Source organism: Nicotiana tomentosiformis, chromosome 6, assembly GCF_000390325.3.
Source record: "Nicotiana tomentosiformis chromosome 6, ASM39032v3, whole genome shotgun sequence".
Classification (NCBI taxonomy): Eukaryota; Viridiplantae; Streptophyta; class Magnoliopsida; order Solanales; family Solanaceae; genus Nicotiana; species Nicotiana tomentosiformis.
Window position 1 is genome coordinate 112746833 of NC_090817.1, and position 20654 is coordinate 112767486.

General features: G+C 37.9%; 1 protein-coding gene across 3 annotated transcripts; it reads right to left on the minus strand.

Moving 5' to 3' along the window:
* Positions 1-5490: 5490 nt before the first annotated feature.
* Positions 5491-12490, minus strand: LOC104108562 (2-oxoglutarate-Fe(II) type oxidoreductase hxnY). 3 transcript variants are annotated; one of them, XM_009617627.4, is made up of 12 exons: positions 12261-12490; positions 11956-12148; positions 11295-11375; positions 10980-11031; positions 10602-10723; positions 10035-10135; positions 9894-9952; positions 8465-8521; positions 8250-8295; positions 7525-7604; positions 6017-6080; positions 5491-5772 (listed from the first exon to the last, which is right to left on the minus strand). In XM_009617627.4, exons 1-11 carry the CDS (start codon positions 12336-12338, stop codon positions 6017-6019), a joined length of 933 nt encoding a protein of 310 aa, XP_009615922.1. In that variant the 5' UTR covers positions 12339-12490; the 3' UTR covers positions 5491-5772. The 3 variants fall into 3 exon arrangements, 2 of the variants coding, with proteins under 2 accessions (XP_009615922.1, XP_009615923.1); XM_009617628.4 differs by having other exon boundaries at positions 5491-5777; positions 12261-12484; XR_001971703.3 differs by lacking the exon at positions 8250-8295 and having other exon boundaries at positions 12261-12484.
* Positions 12491-20654: the final 8164 nt, after the last annotated feature.

The following is a 20654-nucleotide window of genomic DNA, read 5'->3' on the forward strand; positions in this document are numbered from 1 at the left end:
AATTTTTTCGGATCTCTTAACAACTTTTGTACTACAAAATTTTTTGTCACACCACTCATATGGTAAATGTCTCATTCACGGAGAAAATTATATCATAATAAATTATCATGGTCAAAATCATCATAAGCAAAATTATTTTTTGCTTTAATTTTACCTTTAATAACCTTTTATAAGGCACAACAAAATATTTTTTTGGCGTATCACATGTACGCGACCAATGATATATTCATGTAACCACACAATAATATTTATTCTTTTTATTTCACTCAAACCTCTCTTAGAGATGAGTTGTGTGGTATTTATCTAATAATGTATTGCATGTCTTTATTCATTACTTTTATCACATATTGCCACATTCACCTTTAGGAATGAGTCTGCATTCTCAATGCTTATCACAAGTCACATTCTTTTCAAGGAATGGATCACAATCAGCGGCGTGCTTTATTATTTTTCATATCAATTTGATGGTAAATATTGCCTTCACATTTTGAAGGACTATTTTGAGAACCCTTATTGTTCTCCTTTTATAATCATCGTGATGATTATTATTATTTTGATCTTTGGAACGCCCACGTTCATTATTCAACCACTTGTCTTCATTTAGACTTATTATGCGTCGTTATCACATTCACTTCAAGAATGGAGCAAATCAAGTGGGGCAATATTCATGCCTTTTCATGAAAAATATATTATCTTTCTTTAGTCACCATTATATCATCAATATGGTATAGTGGGACTCAAACCCAATATCTTACCAATATAAAGGCATGTTAGGCCATAATGAATTGAGACTCAAACCCAACTCTTATCATCATGGAGTATCAGGACTTGATCCTGATGTCTTACCCTCATGGTGCATTGCAACTTGAACTCATTGAAATTGATATCATTAATAGCAAAGGACAAAAATAATTTCAAATACGAAGAAAATGCTTACCTCTTGAGTTAAACTCTTCATAATGTCATTTGGATATAATTCTCAACAATAGACTTTCGTTTACTCAAATAAGCTAAGTAATTAGTGTCAAACAGATATATGAAAATATAAAATAATATTAAAAATTCACATGTGGTCTTTGCTGCAATAAGCTTACTTCAAGATGAAAGTGATATGACCAAAACATTAAAGAAAAAGGATGTATCAAATAGAATAATATAGTACTACTAGTTACCATGCACTTTTGTGAAAACTAAGTATTATGCTCTCTAGATAAACAAAGAGATATAGCAGAACCTTTAGGTTAATCAGGGAATCAAAAAAAAAAATCAGGGGACAAATCTCTGTCTACTATCTACTACTATATGCTTTCCATATAGAAATAATTCTAAGAACTATCATCAATGAAAAGCTTATTGTAGTACATACTTCTAGTACTAATATTTTATCTTATTAAAATAAAATAGTTACGAGTATTATTATTATTATATTATATTTGACAGTAAACTAATCTATAATCATTATATTAGGCATACTAAAATCGTATTATAAGGTAAAACCATAAGCATACATAATAAATTATAATTTTAATTTTGTAGATTATTTAGTATACCGCATGTAACCTATTATTTAGTTCATGAAAATTTAAAAAGGTGACATCCCTAGCAGCCACATAAATATTAATTTTCTAATAATCGAACCATTGCTTATTCCAAATATTGGTATAAACTTATATGGTTTAAAGCCAGGACTTCTTGTTGTAGCAGAAAGACGTGCCTGTAACACAGAAGTGGAATTCAACCTTAAGGTTAGAGACTTCGTGCTGATAACGTGTTATAAAATATAGATCAAAGTAACAATATAGAATAAGAAAAAATAAGCTAAGAGATATAGAGAGAAAGAGATGAGAGATTCTTATTTCTTCTTCAATTGTGTGTATTTTTCTATCTATTACAAGGCCTTTATATAGGCATGAAAAGTAAAGAAAAATATGTCATTGAATATGTCATTAAGCATAGAAATATGTCATTGAATATGTCATTAAGCATTTGAGAAGATCATGGTGTAAGAGTAGACATCCACCATAATTTGATTTTTCTTATAACATGACTGAATTTTTAATTTTGATATAAGAAATTTTACGGTTGTTTATACCACAATCGTGATATTATTCGTATGCCACATTTGCTCTTTTTAAAACTCTTCTCTCAAAGTTTGCTAAGATAATTAAGTGTCACGACCCAAAATCTCACCCGTCGTGATGGTGCCTATCTCGATAGTAGGCAAGCCGACAACATCAATAACCCACGATTTTCATTTAGTTTGAAAACATAATGTTTAATACAATACCAAAAAAATATAGCAAATTCCGATACAAACACTCTCAAAACCGGGTGTCACTGAGTACATGAGCATCTATACATTAGTCTGAAAAACACAGTCTATAATAGTCTAAGACCAAATACAGTAAACAAGGAGATAGGGAAGGAGAGACAAGGTCTGCGAAATACGACAGCTACCTCTGAATCTCCGGAAAATCAGTTGTGTGAAATAATCAACACCACTATGTCCGGGAGCACCTGGATCTGCACACGAAGTGCATGGTGTAGTATACGTACAACCAACTCAGTAAGTAATAATAACAAATAAGAAACTGAAAGTAGTGACGAGCTTCTCAGCTAAGTCCAAATACAGTACTTTCCAACATAAAAGGGTAGGCATGCTCTCTAAGTTCAACATTTAAGATTTCACTGAAATTTCATGTCAAGTTTGACTGAAACAGAAAATAATGTTTTTCCGAAATTTCAAAAATAGTGATATATGACAGCTGAAATGCAACAAATAATGAAATCAAATGCATCATCTCAGAGTAACAGTCACTCAGTCCTCCCATTCTCTCCAACCTCACAGTCACTCATTCCTCACAGTCACTCATCACTTGGCACTCTCACTCTCACTCGCACTCGGCACTCACACTCAGTAGGTACCTACGCTCACTCGGGGTGTGTACAGACTTCGGAGGGCTCCTTCAGCCCAAGTGCTATAACAAGCCAATCATGGCATAAATCAATGAAACACGTTGCGGCGTGCAGCCCGATCCCAAAAATATCCTCACAATTAGGCCCTCGGCCTCACTCAGTCATCAACCTCTCCAGTCTCTCGGGTTCAAGATGTCATGAAAATCAGCCCAAAAATGATAATAAGATATATCAATAAATAGCAAAAGAGTCTGAGATATGATATGAAATGAATGAATATGACTGAGTGTGAAATTACAATTTGAACATATAATTCAACCACAGAAAATGACCCCAGTGGGTACCAATAATAATAACATATGTCTAAGCATAATTTTTAACACGAGTCTCAGCTCAATTTTCTCTAACACGTAGAGAATGTACGGATACCAACATATAATTCAACTACACAATTCCATGGAATTTGACCAAGTCAAAATTCCTACGGTGCACGCTCACACGCCCGTCACCTAGCATGTGTGTCACCTCAAAACCAATCGTATAACACATAATCTGGGGTTTCATATCCTTAGGACCAAATTTAGAACTGTTACATCAAACCGTAAAATTCTTTATTCTGCTATGCCCTTGCCACGAGAATTGGTCTATGAAAGCCTCGTATCTAGCCACAATTAATTCGATTTAGTCAATACCAATTATTGTAATTAATTCCATAAGGAATACTAATTTTCCAATAAAAATTCGAAATTAACTCAAAAATCGTACGTGGGACCCACGTCTCGGAACCCGACAAAAGTTATAAAATATAAACGTCCATCCAACCACGAGTCCAACCATATAAATTTCACCAAATTTCGACATCAACTCAACCCTCAAATCTTTAATTAAAGTCTTTGAAGATTTCTACCATTTTCAACCCAATCTTTACCCATTTGAACTCAACAATATTTTCATAAACCTTATTGATACGTATAAATAATACTCTTATACCCAAGAATCATACTCTTAATCACCCATCTTTACCCAAACTCAAAATTGAAGACTAGGGGTTAGAACCTACCTCTTGGGTGAAGATCTTGTGATATTTCCTTGTTGGATTTCAAAGCTTGAACAAGATCTTGATGAACAACGCACTTGAGCTTCTTCCTCTCTCTAGAACACTCTCCCTTCTCTCTAAAAATGTCAGATTTTTGCTCCAAAATGAGCTTAACTGGCCGCATAATTGAAGCTCCAAAATGAGGGTCGCATGGATAGGTCTGCGGTGATTATGCGGCCCACATACCTGTCCTGCGGTCGCATAATGCACCACAGATTTTCTCAAATCTTGCCTCACATCTGCTTCACTTTGCGGCCATTATGCGGTCTGCAGAGTGATTCTGCGACCGCATAGTGGGCCGCAGAAATGTCCTTTTCTGCCGAAAATTTTTCTTTACTCCTCAGCGCATTGTTCAACCTAAAACGTTCGAGCCGCGTCTCGCAAGCTCGCCACGAGAAATTTATATAACCTTTGTACTAATTGATCTATCTCGGCACCACAAAACCTTAAATTCCTTAGCAAAAATTCTCCGGGGTCGTTATACATAAGTCAACATCCGGTCAATCTTTTCAACTTAAGTTCTAAACCTTAGAACTAAGTGTTCTAAATCATTCCAAAACCTTACCGGACCCGAACCAATTGCCCCCGGCAAGTCACATAACAAATCTAAAGCATAAATTGAGCAGTAAATGGGGGACGAGGGTGTAATACTCAAAACGACCGATCGGGTCGTTACATTAAGGTAATTGAGAATAAAGTTTGTTCAAGTTTGAAACACATATTTTACATTATAGTTAGTATATCACATTTTTAATCCAGCGAACCAAACATCTACAAATAAAAGTATATCCATCAAATAATTCCGTCATTTATTAAATCCCATATTATAATTCCTATATTATAAATTTATAATCATGGTGTAATTTGTTTACAAACCAAACGATTCCGAAGGGAAAAGGCACGAGAACTCTTAACTTATCATGTATTATTAGTTTCACACTTGAGAGTCGTTTGTTTTGGAAGTTAGATATAGATAGATAATAATATAGGAATTATAATGCAATTTATTAATGTAAAAATTAAAATGTAGGAATTAATGATTGCAGAGATTATTGATTATTAGACCATTCACTTGTTGTATAAACTAATACAATCTATAATTTAAAATAGTTATTCATTCTTAAAAAAATAAAATATTGCTTACTACATGAAGGTCATTTAGTAATTCTATTCCATGTATTATAACACCCATATCCTTATTCCTTATTATACCATACATGAAATAATAACTAGATTCTCGCATAACTTATTTATGTATTAGTTATACGGTAAAGAAAAATATAAACCAAATAAATTGTCTATGGTGATCGTTAATTAATTAAAAACAAAAAGACAATGCTATTTGGCGCCATTTCTCCATATATAAATACGAGTAATTTATTTTGGTGATTTAAAGGGTAAGACAAATTAAAGACAGAAACCCCCCCCCCCCCCCCCCCCCAATTTTTGTTCTGGCTTACACAAAAGTGGATCTGGAATACCAGGCAGAAAACATAGATATGTTTCAAATAGACTAGTGATAATGTAAATGGCCACATATTAGTGTCCAAATAGCTCTTTTACACAAGCGTATATCAAGAAACTTGCTCCACCTCAAACTGTCCCCAGTATATTAAATTGTGAAATTGCTGAATACAAAATCACACCAAGATCGAGCTAAAACAATGTATATACTTCGAGGGAGCTTCAACATCCATAAACTTCATCAGCAAACAACAATCTCACCCTGTAACATAGTTCAACGACTGCTCGCGCAAAATCTGCACTAAAACAACTAAAGGCATTACAATCATTCTGATTTCACAGGAAAATACACAAGAAGAGAGACAACAACCTAAATTTATTTTCCCTACATTGACCTCTTCAGACATCTCTACTGAGAACTCAAACAGACGAGAGACTCAATTCAAAATTGTAATCAGCCTTCCATGTGAACAACTGCTGATCAAAAGTGTGGTAACTGGAAAGATATTTAAGTTATAGCAACAATGAGACAGCACTCACCTATGATGCGTATGTAACTTTAAAGCGCTCTTCCAAGTAGTCTCCGGCACGAATTGGAGAGAATCTGTTGAAAGATCAACAGGGAAGAACTGATATGAGACATAATAAGAGATCATAATTGTCACATCCAGAAGCATCCATATGTCTTATTTATCCTGATTAGTTTCTTTACCACAAAATTCAAGTGGCCAATTTCTTACCAACAAGAATAACCCAATCCATCTGTGAGTTTGTGCCCTCTGCCCTGAGAAGTTTTTCTTTATTTTATCTTTTTCAAAATATAAAGTCCACATCCCCACCATTCTCCCTCTTAGTTTGGATTCTCTTTTTTTTTTTTTTTTTTTTTGTGGGTGGGTGGGTGGGTTTCCTTTCTGGGGTCTTGAGGAGGGAGACTCTGAGTAAATTTGACGTCCCAAATGCTAAACTACAAAGAAGTCTAGCATAATGAAATGGAATGGCATTATGGCACCTGACACTCGTATTCGTTGCAATGAATGCCGGAAAGCAGCCAAAATATTTTAATCTAAGTTTAGTATGCCAATTTAACGAGTTAGCAATGAGAAGATAACAGTGTCAGTGAGTAAAATGTGGAACACCATATAGGAGATGGCTGGCTGTGAGGAGGGAATAGGTGTTGGCGAAACCTGAGGGCAGAGGGCAAGGTTGAAGGCCGGGGGAAAAGACGGGAATTTATTGTCTTGACCTAGGGGAACATAGGGGGTAGCTTAGGAGGGGCAAAGGGCAGTACTGGAGATTGAGGAAGGGGTGAAGGGGACTGCCATACACATACTCAAGAAGTGGGAGTAAGGGGCAGGCGAGAGAGAAGAGGGCTCGCGAAAAAGTTGAGGGTAGAATAGCATCTTGTGGACCATTCCTTGATTGCACCCTTTAATGGAATGGAAACTCCACTGAAGGCATGAACTCTGTCAACTACTGAATCAAAATTATGAGGGAGTCAAGAATACCAAGCATGAGAATAGAACGAAACATCAGAATTACCTTTCTGTTCTGGGAGAGTGGGATAATCAATTTGCATCAAGTAGGCATAAGGGAAAGCCAGAAAACCAACTTTGGAAATGTTTTTTTTGGGAAAGACCCGGAAGAGGAATTATGACAGAATCAAGAATACCAAATATGGGAATAGAATGAACACCAGAATCGCATTGCATTTTGGGATCATCCTACCGTATAGAACAGACCATATGAGAAAGCCTGCAGCCACCTATTGAAGGGAAAACTTTATGATAAGAGCATAAAGGCACACCGACAGATCCCCCAATCAAAGAAAATTATGGTTCATATAAGAAACTGATTAAGTTTGCAGAATTTCAAGATGGAATTTTCTTTTTACTACTTCAACATCCATGAACAATAAGAGCAAGTCCAGGAGATGTTAAATAGACAGATTAAAGCTTTGACCAAAGTCATCAACATATTTTCAAAATGACAGCATCAGGGCTCAGGCTCAGGGCTCAGGCTCAGGGCTAGCACAAAAAACTCGCAAGTACCTGGGAGGAGATGAATCACTACAGCAACTCTTCAAGCACTCCACCACACAATCTGGATTTGGTTCTAAAAAGAAAGCCATCTACATGTTGCAACCAGTATTTTGTTAGCTTAAGTTGCATAGTTCTAATGCCAGCAGAATGAAGAGTCAAGAGTATATTTAGAATGCGTTCAATTGTTCATACATTATCAGATAGCATATGGCAAGAAATGAGATATATTGCATAAGCTGCAACAGAAAAAGCCAAAAAGACATCCTTTTCACTAAAACAATTTACTTTATAGGATCTTCTTAAAAAGTACTTTTTAGGTATCTCATGTGAGAATATGAAAAAGAAAGATTGCGAGAATGTGTCACTTAATGCAGAATTCCTTCATAGACACTCTGTATAATATATACAACATTCCACCGAGCAGTGGAGATATTTTCCAACATATAATAGCTATCATCTGCACTAGATCAGCTCTCTTGGAAGTTTCCCTTTAATAGAAAGTTCAAAGAAATATAGCTATTGTTTCTCTCTCCCCACCCCACTGCTTGTAATACTTGTATCCTCCTTTTTCCACTTGCAAAGACGATAGATCCCAAACATGTCAGAACAAGGATCCAACTAAGCAAACCATCTATATCAATATTTCCCAGACATGCATTGATATGAAATAAGGGGTAAAACACAAAGAGTTTGACAAGAAAAAGGAGAGCAACATATGATGAAATCTTGATTACCGAAAAACGCTCTTGCCCTGTTGGCATAACTCTATGCAATGTGGACCTACAAATGTATAGTTTATGTTACTGTTGAGTTTAGTAAAATGAATTTTCAGCACAGAAAAAGGCAACATGAAGAAATATAACATCTCTCAACCCAGAATAGGTAAAAACCCTAGGGAAGGATTATGATATCTTTAGATATAAAAGAGAACAGAAGAGATTTGCCCTACCGAAATAAGCAGTTTGTCCATCTCTCCATCATATCTCCAATGTTAACTATGAAAGCCCTGCAGAACAACAATTGAAAAGAAACTTCAGCAGTTATGTGATGATACCATGTATTATGCTACATAATCAAGCCAAAGAGAAGATTAAACATTGAATAGAGTAGAAAGGGAATGTTGGCGACGACATAGGAAAGTACTGGCCGACACATTCATGGTATAATGCTTGTAAATAGATTAGCCCCTTATTGAAGCGGTTCTAAAAAACTTTTCCAAAAAGGTACACAAGAAGGTATTTAGACCTTCACAGAGAGAGACATATAAAACACACCTGCTAATAAACCTCTGACTTTATAAAGCAGTTACTTTTGAATAATAATGCCGCGATAAGTACCTTGTAGAAGGGATCTTGGAAATTAACAAAGAAAGATGAGAGAAGTTTTGAGGCTTTTGCCTGCTACCCTGACCCTCTTCCTTCGCAATTTAAGTGAAGAAAACTTGGTTAACTCGAACATATCTGCTTCTGGTATCTCATCTACAAGGGAACAACCTAAGACTAACTCATCCAGTTATACCAAGGTTAAAACAAATCTACTTTAGCAAAGGATCCTAAATTTTCATTTCCATTTTGGATCACTAGTCAACAGCAATCTGTAACCTGTAGTTGTGATAGACTCAAGACAGTAGGATTGTGATCAGGAACAGATTTTTACGCCGAAGGGGAAGGGCTCTTTCTTCTTCTACTTCCTTTTTTTTTTCTTGGTCTTTTTGGGTGGAAATGGGGGTCTGGGAAGAGGTCTAGGACAACTTGGCAGCCTTTAGAGAATATTAAGCATGACAGTAAAGAGATCGTTCAACTGGTTGAGAACATTCATGGCGTCACTACAGAATGCAGATAGCACATAGAAAAAAAGACAAGAAAAAGAAAGATAGAAGAGAACGTGTCACATATTAAGTAGTGGAGAGCTCTCTGAAGCAGTAGATGACACTCAGGATGCGCATAAGGATGCAGATATAGGAATGTCCCTTTATCTCAACAAATTTAAGAGATGGGCTTGAAATGGATTTAAAAGGATCATTTGCAATAGAACCCCAAATCATTAAATGTGGTGAGAATATCCCATTATAGCATTCAAGAAAACAGAAAACCTTTCCACATCTGAATAGCGTTTTGCAGATTGTCATCCAGCATTAGCAAATTTATCAGAATGATTGACACCTCACATTGGTTACAGCCTTCTAGAGTGGCGCACATGGACAAAAGGGAGACAGTGGAATATTGCAAAAATAGATGAACAGAACAATGTTCTTCATTTTCACGTTGAAACTTTTCACTCACTAGGATAGAGGCTCAAATTCAATCTTGATCAGGCTTGTTTCTGACTCCAGAATAATCAATCAAAAATATCTATATTTGAGTGACCATTGAACCTACCCACTGAGGTGATGCACATCTTCCCATATCTGAGGTCGCTTGAATTTCTCCCGGCAAACCTGTTAGCTATAGAACCAGTTAATATACGCATTCATGAGAACCAACATTTAGATAAAGAAAAAACATTCATATCAGACGTGCCTGAAGTCCACCAACACCATCTGTAGCTAGAAGAGTTAACATTCCATAGTCTGAATGAGCAGAAGCACCATACACCACTTGTTCAGATAATCGTAACTCACCTACAGAAAGTTTACATAAAGCATTTGAACTCATGATCAAACTGGAAGCCCCACTGTTCAATTTGCATAATTAAAATCATTTTGCCAAGCTCGTCGTTACCCTATAAGTTAAAGGAAATTCAAGTATTGCATCAGGTGCAGTTATTAAGCATGGAAACCTTGGCTATGTAAAAAGGACCATTCCATAAGTAGTCACTTTTTCAGTTCATAATGCTTCGCTAAACAAATACGCATAATCCAAAGAAAAACACTAATAGCACAGAAACTGCAGTCCCCCCTGAAAAAACTTGTCTTTGCATATTCACAAGCATCAATCAAATTGTCTCCCCTTTTCACTCCCACTTCATATCATCTGGAGGTGCGGCGGCAAAACTAATATTTAGACAGAAAACAGGTACTGGTCACCTATTAAAAAACAGGAAGAAAAAAAAACTCAAAAAGATAAATGCCGTTTATGGAACTAAACCTGGATAATGTAAGAAACGAAGGAATGCATTTGGTGAGTCACATGCCCCTGCTTTATGAAAAAAGTCCTCATCCAATTCCAATGCCAAAGCAATCAGTGAAATTAGTCTTATCCCAGCATCCCTGAGACAAGATAGTCAAATCAACCACAAATCAAGTAACCTAGCCATCTGCAAAACACTGAGCTGTTAGCAAGAAGATGAAGACCAATGATCAGAGATGCAACTTAAACGTTTAACTTTCAGTTATTATAGGCACAGGGAAGTGAGTGGTATGAAATATTTATAGGGGTTGGTGTTACAGTTGTTTATATCAAGAGGAAGTTTAGGGAATAAGGAAATCTAAAATTGCTTTTAAAAAATATCAAAGTGATACTCACAAGACTCTTTTATAGTAATCCTCCATGGTTGATCTCCAACATGGCAGAATTTCTAGACATTCCAAATGGAAGAAAAATCAAAGAGTCACCACACATGTTTTCTGGAGAAATCTGTCCTTCAAACATGAAATATGTCTCGAAGCACACGTGAATTGATGCACGAATAAAGAAAAGTGAGCATTTGATGGTAGAAATCTTTGCTTCTTGTTACAGCGATCATATTCAACACAATAAGGACGAACAAACTCCAAGAGCCTAAGTATATTAAGGACAAGATCATGATGTAAGCTCAAATAAGAAAGAAGTAGAGAATACCTTTTGCAGGCCACTGATTCAAGTTACTAACAGCCCTCTTGTGTTCCAGAGGACCGATGTAGAAGCTTTCTTTTGAATCACCTGCACTCCAATGATGAAACAATTAACTCCAGATTTAAGCTACCTTCTGTCTTACTATCCCCGAATGCAGATCAACTCGCAAATGTAACCAACAAAAGCCTACTGAAGAAAAGTGGCATAAGAGAAAAATCTACATTTGTTAGGCAAAGAGCTAGCCTTTTGGTAAACATGACTTTCGGACAGGGTCAATGTAGCTTAATCCACGCTTATACGCAATGAAATCAACTGATTTGCCACATGGTTGAGACCAACTCAACCAAATTGTTTCAATCATGTTGTATCAATAAAAATTTATGTAATTTCAGCAGCAAAATTAAATCCTTTTACAGAATTTCAGCCTTCTGCTATGCAGCAGCTAATGTTCCGTGTCAATGCAAACATAAAATCATCTCCACCAAATGTTCACATCAGATCAATAGATATTCCACTTTTAGATAATTTTTATCACCTTAATTAATATGCATTCTTACCTCAACCGGTGACTAATGCTCTCATGTTAGTGCTAAATTAACTTGGTTTTGTGCAAACACCGAGGGCATGATTGAAGCAAATAACAACTAAAAAGAAAAAGAAGAACTACCTTGGGTACCAGAAGAGGGATCGAGATTCTCAGCATAAAGGGGAGTATAACCTCTGTTGTTCCTCCGTACCAGTTTCATCTTCTCTTCAACTGGCAGTGAGAAATACTTTTGGCTGTGTTCAAGCACTTTCTTAAACAGCTTTTCCTCTACCCCATGGTTTATAAGGTAAAAGAAACCAACTTCTACACATGCCTACACCAATAATTCACAATGGATTGAATACCTGGCCTTATAATTCAAGATCAAAAATTTAGTAAAAGAGTCCAATTACATTGGTTTTGAGATAATAAGGAAAAAGAGAGACCTGACGAATTGCACGAGCGGTGGAAATACGATCAGGGGAAGTAAGGTCGATAATGGGGAGTTGAAGTGATTCTGCCATTATTACTACTCCACTTTGTACTAGTTTTGTTTGGTCCTTCCAAAACTTAATGGCTTTTCTACGGTAAAAATTCCGCCTCTACAAGAAGCAGACCGTGTGAGAGTTCAAAACTCAAAACCACCTCTAGTTTTCAATTTGTGACCATTTCTGGCAACGTCGTTTTCAATTTGTGGGTCAAGGTTTTGTAAGAAAAGATTGTTTTTGTTTAAGTTCATAAAAAGAAGGGTCGTGTAAGGGTGAGATATTCTAGGATATTCCATGGACGGATATTTCAAAGGCATTAGTTGTCCCACCTTCTAATTAGGATAATAATTTTTATTGTTTTAATATAAAATTATTCCGGATTTAACTAATATCTTAAATCAAACATAGAATAAAGTTAATCCTAAACTTTATTATTCTTATCGCATATACTAAACAACCCAGGGATGAATGCATCTTGATTGAGGTAACACTGCTTCGTCCGAAATTTTTACTAAATATATATATACAAATAATATACACGAAAATGTGATATCACATAAAAGCTTTAAAGTGACACTGTTTGCAATGAAGTGCTCCCACGTTCGATGGTTGAGCAAGCTGTCACTGCTTTGATTCTCATAGCTTACACTTTGTGTGTGTTTTAATATTTTTTGACCTTATTGTTAACAGCATCATACCACTTCATCTCAGCAATGCAAACGATCTTCAAGAGAAAATCCCTTCTGGAACTTCTCAAGGCCATCGGTTTTGGCCAGTTCGTAGGTATCCCTTCTTCATTTGCCCTTCTAGTATCCTAACTGTGAATGAGGACTGCAATTGTCCTAATATTAAAATCCTCGCCCCAAATATGGTAAAGCGAGTTACCTACTCCAAGAAAGGGTTTAGCTATGTCTATACGTATCCCTTTATTTTAGGTCAATTCTCTTTGGGGTCGAGTGAAGGGCTTGACCCAATAATTTTAGAGTTTTGCCACCGATATCAGGTCTGCTTAGCACAAGTACGACTGTCTATATGGCAGGCGGTGGCATGCCTTCGCGAATTGTGCACTGAGACCGGAAAAACTCTAACTCTTGCACATATAATGAACCTTTATTCTTAATAAACCTTAGCAAGTGTGGTCACCATACTCTCCTCACCAGCGTAGACGATGACAACGACCGTGGATAGATAGAATGGTTCGTCGTTGTTGCTACCAGAGACATCATCCCGCCCACAACTCCAGCTTTTTTTGAGTCGTGGAACCGTTTTCGTAAGTTTTCGGTTATTTGCTTCTTTTCTCTGTGAAAAGATCATTTCTATTTTGTTGATTTTCTATTTTCTTCGTTTCAGCTACCCGCTGGGAACCGCCACGGGTTCAAGGCATGGACTAATGGATTCAGAAAATTTTAAATATTACAACTGCAGAATCCCGACGAGGGAAGGAAGTGACCCCCAAATACGAGTGGAATGTCAAGCACCATGGTAAGCCAAGTCTTTCTTTCTTTTATCCTTGTTCGGACACAAGAAATCTCATGAATAAATTGCTAACTCCATTTTTGCCTAATACAGGGCTTCCGAGGGGCTCCGTCATTTGCCCCGAAATCGACGTCTTAGATGACTCCGAGGATGCCATGAGGGTGTTGCAAAATACCCTTGCTTGAAACACAGCTCGTGGATCTGCCCGGGCCTCCGGTGAGAGTGCCTCCTCTTGGAGTCCCCAGCCCGAGAACAAGAAACTAAAGAGAAGACGTTCCTCCTTGGCTGGGACTCAGGAGAAGAGGGCAAAGAAAACACCAACCAAGTCGACCACAGTACCTATAATGGTCCTCGATGACGAAGGAGAAGCCAGTAATGAAGAGGCTTCTCTTCAAAGGAAAAAAAATCTTCATCCGCTCAACCGGATGCTCAGCCGGGAGAGCTTCAAAACCCATCATCAAATGAAGTTGAGGCACTTTTGGGTGAGATGGGTTTGGTCGAGAATGTTGACTCTCGTTTCTCGACCCCCATTATTGTTTCCGGCCAAAGGAGTTCGAACCCCGAGCTCTTTTTGCCTTCATCTACTGAGCAAGCAATAATCACCATTCCTCCTGCCGCAACTGCTTCTTCTCCTTCTACACCAATAACTTCACGCCCATCGACACTAGTTGCTCCTTCGCCACCAGCACCAACTGTAGTTCCTCTACTGGCATCAGCTGATCAGATAAGGAATGCTTCTCCTCCTCGGTCTCTTGACCAGGGGGACTTGGGTAGAACCTATGATATGCCTTCTCAAGATCCCCAAGGAAGGCGAAGCGCCACTCTTTCAATTTCGAAAGAGTGTCATGTCCTCTCCAGGTCGGTGGAGCTTGCCAACGATATGAACCCTCTGGCTTCGGGGAAAGATTGGAAGAAAATGGGCTCTCCTCATACACAGTGTGGCTCAAGTACCATTCTAATTTCCTTCTAAGTCCTTTTCCGTTTATACACTGTAATAGTAACCTTAACTCTAACTTTTTTAGGCCAACTTCCTTGCTTCTGAGGGCCTGCTAAGGTTGATCCTTGACAAACAATGACTTGATTCTAAGCGGAATCAACTTTTAGGTGAGAGTGACCAGTGTCATGCGCCTACCGATGTTGGAGGCAAAGGTTGCAGAGATAGGCGAGCTTGAGGCTCGGTTACAGTAGAGCGAGCAAGATAGAATGGCCCACGGTCAAGAAGCTGCCCAATTACATGAAAAGCTTCAAGAAGATAAGGCTAAGTGGGCCGAACTTCATGATGTTATCATAGTCGTTGTCGAGCGCGAGTCTGCCTTCGATGAGCAAATCAATAATTTAAAGGCCAACTTATGCTCCAAAACCGAGGAGGCCAACAAGGAGAAAAGGGCCAAAATGGAAGAGAGGCTAAAGAGGGTCATGGAGCAGAACCGGCTTCACTCAACTACCAATATTGAGCTTGATTTCCGCCTTAGTGCCATGAAGGTTGAATAAGAAGAGCTCCAGGCCGAGATCGATAAACTCCGAGCCAAACTCCAGGATCAAGAAGATTCACTTGTCTTCAAAAAAACTTATGCTATATATCATATGAAGAGGAAGACTTTGGAGGAGGCCAAAGTGGGCATTGCTGATATTAATGATAACATTGCCAAAGCCCGAAAATTGGAGTTAACTACTCGTGAGAATCTTCCTTCTTGTTCCTATGCAACTAACTCCTCGAATACTAGTTCCGAGTATTCCGGAATCTAAGGAGAAATTAAAGAAGATGAAGTCCACGAACCGGTAGGCAGATCCACTACCTGGGGAAATGTAGACCCTTCTCCTCCTTCGGGTTCTGGTAGTAAGGAATAGTGTATATATTCTTCTCTTTCTTTTTTTATCTTTTGTAATTATGTCAAAACCTTTTACTAAGTTTGACACTTGATAAATAAAAGAATTTTTTGCTTAAGTCTTGTGCAAAAATATTCTTTTTATGTTAAGTTGATAAAGTTTCGGGTATATTGTTTCATCTGATAGCTTTTGATTTCGGGAATAAACTCTTCCAGAATCTACCCTTTATTATGAGGGTATCTTGACTAGAGAAGGCCCTTATATTTACGGTGTTCTTGAAGAGTACATCTCTTGTTCATTCCGGCACAAACATTTGAAGTTTTTGTTAACTTTCAAATGATAAAATTAGCTCATCATTTGGACAAAAAATAAGACAAAATAAAAGGACTTTATTTTATTCCCTCTATCTTTAAAAGTACATAGGCATTCATTTGCTCAAGTTAATAAAGTTGCCAATACATGTGGCTAACTTGTACAACTTATTTCTATGGGGTTGATCATGCAGTCCTTAACCCTGATGAGATATTATTGATCCTGATTCTAACAGTCCCCGGTTTTCGTGGCATTCTTGGTGTCGTATCATACATTTCCTCCCAGTGTTCGAATGCTAAGTATGAGGGTTCGAATAGTGGAAGTCATGTATTCATACTGTTGCTTTATCAGCGGAGACAACTTGTGAACGAGTAAATAATCCTTTTGAATTATGGAAGGCGAGGCTTGCCATCAGGCCAAAGATTATTTAACCATCCACAAGTTTTTTACCATGCGAGCTCGTACTCGTCGGTCCCATCGGTGTGAGAATTTTAGTGCCTTGATATTTAAAGGTCTTGTCTTTGTTGGTTATCCTCTCTTCGTAGTATGTTTTATGTTGTTGCCTCATTAAAAACCTTGCTAGAAAAACCCGATTGTGACAAAAACTGGTCGAAGAAAAAAAAAGTACAGCACATACTTTCAGTACCAACAAGGATCCTCAGCAATAGTACCTTTTGAGGTGAGTCACGTTCCAATTGATTAGTAGTTTGACTCCATATTGATTTTTCAACTCATACGACCATTTACCAGTGATAGCAGAAATTCGATAAGGACCTTCCACATTGGCCCCAACTTCCCGACGTTGACTTCTCGAGTGCTCTGAGTGACCTTCCTTAAAACCAGATCTCCCACTTTAAAATAATAAATATTTGCCCTGCAATTATAATACCTTTACATCCTTTGTTTTTGAGCTACCATCTCACGTATGCCAAGTCCCGATGTTCATCGAGAAAGTCTAGTTTCACCAGCAACACTTCATTGTTTGTTTCTTCATTTTCTCGAAAAAAACTCAAAGTCGGTTCCCTTACTTCCACCGGTATCAGAGCCTCTGAACCGTACACAAAAGAGAAAGGTGTTTCTCTCGTGCTTGACTTTTCCGCTGTCTGATATGTCCATAGCACTCTCGCCAGCTCATCGGGCCACTTGCCCTTAGCATCTTCTAACTTCTTCTTAAGGTTCTGAATAATTACCTTATTAGTCGATCCCGCCTGTCCATTAGCACTTGGGCCGCACGGTGAATACGTAATTCTTTTGATTTTTAACCCTTCCAAAATCTTTGTGACTTTTGAACCTACGAATTGCGGCCCGTTATTGCATGCGATTTCCTTTGGTATTCCAAATCGGTAGATTATGTGGTCCTATATAAAGTCAACCACTTCGCGTTCTCCAATCTTTTGGTATGGACATGCTTCATTACACTTAGTGAAATAATTAGTTAAAATAAAGAAAAATCTTACCTTTCTGGGGCACGGTGGTAAAGGTCCAACTATGTCCATTCCTCATTTCATGAATGGCCATTGGGACAACATCGAATGCAAAAGTTCTGCTGGTTGATGCACTAAGTGTGCATGACGTTGACATTTGTCACATTTTTGAACGAATGCCTTTGCATCCTATTCCATCCGGGGCCAGTAGTAACCTGCCCTGATCAACTTTAGAACAAATGAGTCTGCACTAGAATGATTCCCGCAAACTCCTTCGTGGACTTCCCTCATCATGTAGTCCGCCTCCGAGGCCCCCAGATACCGGGCCAATGTTCCTTGGAACGATCTCTTGTATACTGCCCATTTATGAGGCAGTAGCGAGTTTCTTTGGTTTGCAGTGCCCAGGACGCCTTTGGATCCTCGGGTAATTTACCATGTCGGAGATACTCGATGAACTCGTTCCTTTAGTCCCAGACCAAGTTAATCGAATTTACCTCGCAGTAACCATCCACATCCAACACCGAATGTAGAATTTGGATGACCGTACTGGAATCAGATCCTTTCATCTCGGTGGATGACCGCAAATTAGCCAATGCATATGCTTCCACGTTTTTCTCCTTCAGAATGTGGACGATTAACCACTCTCTAAATCGTGCAAGTAACGCTTGAACCTTGTTCAAGTACTGTTGCATGTGTTCCTCCTTTGAGTTAAAAATCACGTACACTTGGTTTACCACCAGCTAAAAATCACACTTTATTTCGATGACCTCGAAACCCAGTTCCTGGGCCAGTTTGAGTTCTGCAACCAAAGCATCATACTCGACTTCATTGTTAGTTAACAGAACAATTTTAATGGCCTGTCTCAGAGTCTCCCCCGAGGGCGTGATTAAAACTACCCCAAGACCGGACCCTTTCATATTGGAGGCTCCATCCGTAAATAGGGCCCAAACTCTTGATGTCATTTTCCGATTCTAGCATTGCTTTCTTAGCAGCCGAGAGCATTAACCCGGGACTGAATTCGGTCACAAAGTCGGCCAAAACTTGCGACTTGTTTGCAGTCCTAGGTTTATACTCAATGTCGAATTTGCTAATTTCGACTGCCCATTTAGCAAAATGGCCTGACAACTCAGGCTTGTGAAGGACATTCCTTAAGGGAAAGGTTGTCATAATGACTACCGGGTGGCACTGAAAATAAGACCTAAGTATTCAAGAGGCAACTACGAGAGCTAAGTCCAACTTTTCGAGGTGCAGATAACGAGTCTCTGCTCTCGATAGTATTTTACTAATGTAATAAATAGAAAATTGCATACCTTCTTCCTCTCGAACCAAGACGGCGCTTACCTCTACTTCCGAGACTACTAGATATATTAACAACTTATCGCCTTCCCCCGATTTGATAATAACGGGGGGCTGGACATGTACCTTTTCATGTCTTTTAGTGCTTGTTGGCATTCAGAGTCCATACAAAATCGTTCTTCTTTTTCAGAAGTAAAAAGGAAATGATGGCACTTTTCTGAGGATCTTGAGATAAACCTGCTTAGAGCCGCCAACCTTCCGCCCAATCTCTATACTTCTTTCACACTCGTCAATTGGTTCGGAATATCCTCGATATCTTTGATTTTATCGTGATTTACCTCGATCCCTCTTTGCGAGAGATTAGTAACCCCAAGAACTTACCGGAACCAACCTCGAATGCGCATTTCTCTAGGTTGCGTTTCATGTTATGCTTTTTCAGAATGTCGAAAGTTTATTGAAGATGTTTCAAATGATCCCGTGTATTCAAATACTTGACTAATATGTCATCAATGTATATTTCCATTGTTTTGCCTATCTGATTCTCAAACATTTTATTAACGAGCCTCTGATAAGTGGCTTCGACGTTCTTAAGCTCAAAACGCATTACATTATAACAATATGTGCCAAAGTTTGTTATGAAAGAGGTCTTTTCTTGATTCTCTAGGTTCATCTTGATCTGATTGTACCCGGAGTAAGCATCGAGGAAATTCATTAACTCGTGTCCGGTCGTATCATCAATCATTTGATCAATGTTCGATAAGGGGAATAGGTCTTTAGGGCACGCCTTATTTAAATCCTTATAGTTTACGCACATCCTAAATTTGTTATTCTTTTTTGTCACTACCACTGTGTTGGCTAACCATTTTGGATACTTTACCTCACGGATCGAACCAATATTGAGTAATCGGGTTACCTCTTCTTTAACAAACTTGTTACGAACCTCTACTATCGGGCATTTCATTTGCCTTCCCGATAGAAAGTTTGGATCCAGACTTAGCTTGTGAACTGCTACCTCTAATGGGGTACCTGGTCCACACCCAATCCTCACTCAGCAATGATTGGAAACGGTCGCTGAACGAATAGTACCCAACAATGAGTCGGGGTCGATTTTCTCAGGGGGTTAAGTGTGGGTGTTAGAGTGTACACTTGATGAGTGTAAAAGAAATAGGTTAAATATGCTTCCAAACAAGATGGTTTTGTAATTTACTTCTACAATATATACTAACAATGATTAACTAGAGAAACAAAAACTAGAGATTGAGCAAATATTTTTGGTTGTTTTTCAAATAGGTAAAAGGCCTAGTGATGTAACCTTCACCTAGGTGTTAGCTTAATGAGTTAATTATATTAATACTTATTTTAGTGATTGTGTGTATTATAGCTCTTAACTCTAAGTTACTCACTCAATATCTCTCGGTCATAGAGTAATTTTTGCCCAATTTGGCTTTCTCAAGCCCAATGGGTATCAAGTCAAATAGTTGATATGAGCTTAAGTCGGGTTTTCCCTATCTCTAGTTTAAACCCTTTAATTAGGCTATTCAAAACCTTAACTAGCCCAATTTCTTGTTAGCTAAGTTTTCCTAGACTAGATCTTTTTTTCTCAAGTAAAGACCAAGTCAAAAAAGCATTAATCAATATTTGCAACCATTAATTCTGGAATTAAAGCATGAACAAGGTTAAATAACAAACACCCAATCATAAACAAATATTAGATTAATTACCCATAAGATTTACACACTAGGGTTGGGCCACAACCCTAGAAAATATCTAGCTACTCATAATAGAAATAGAATAAAATAAAGAAGAAACACTAATTAGATCCATAATAAAAAATTAAATGATAAGCTTATGTGTTTTTAACTCACACATATTACAAATTACCAAAAGTGGTAAACTACAACGACTACAACTCAAAAAACTACCAAACTTGACCTCAAAAAGTGATTCCCGTCTATTTATAGTGGTCCAAAATTCGCTGACAAAAATATCATTCGGGAGGATCGGCGGCCGCACAATT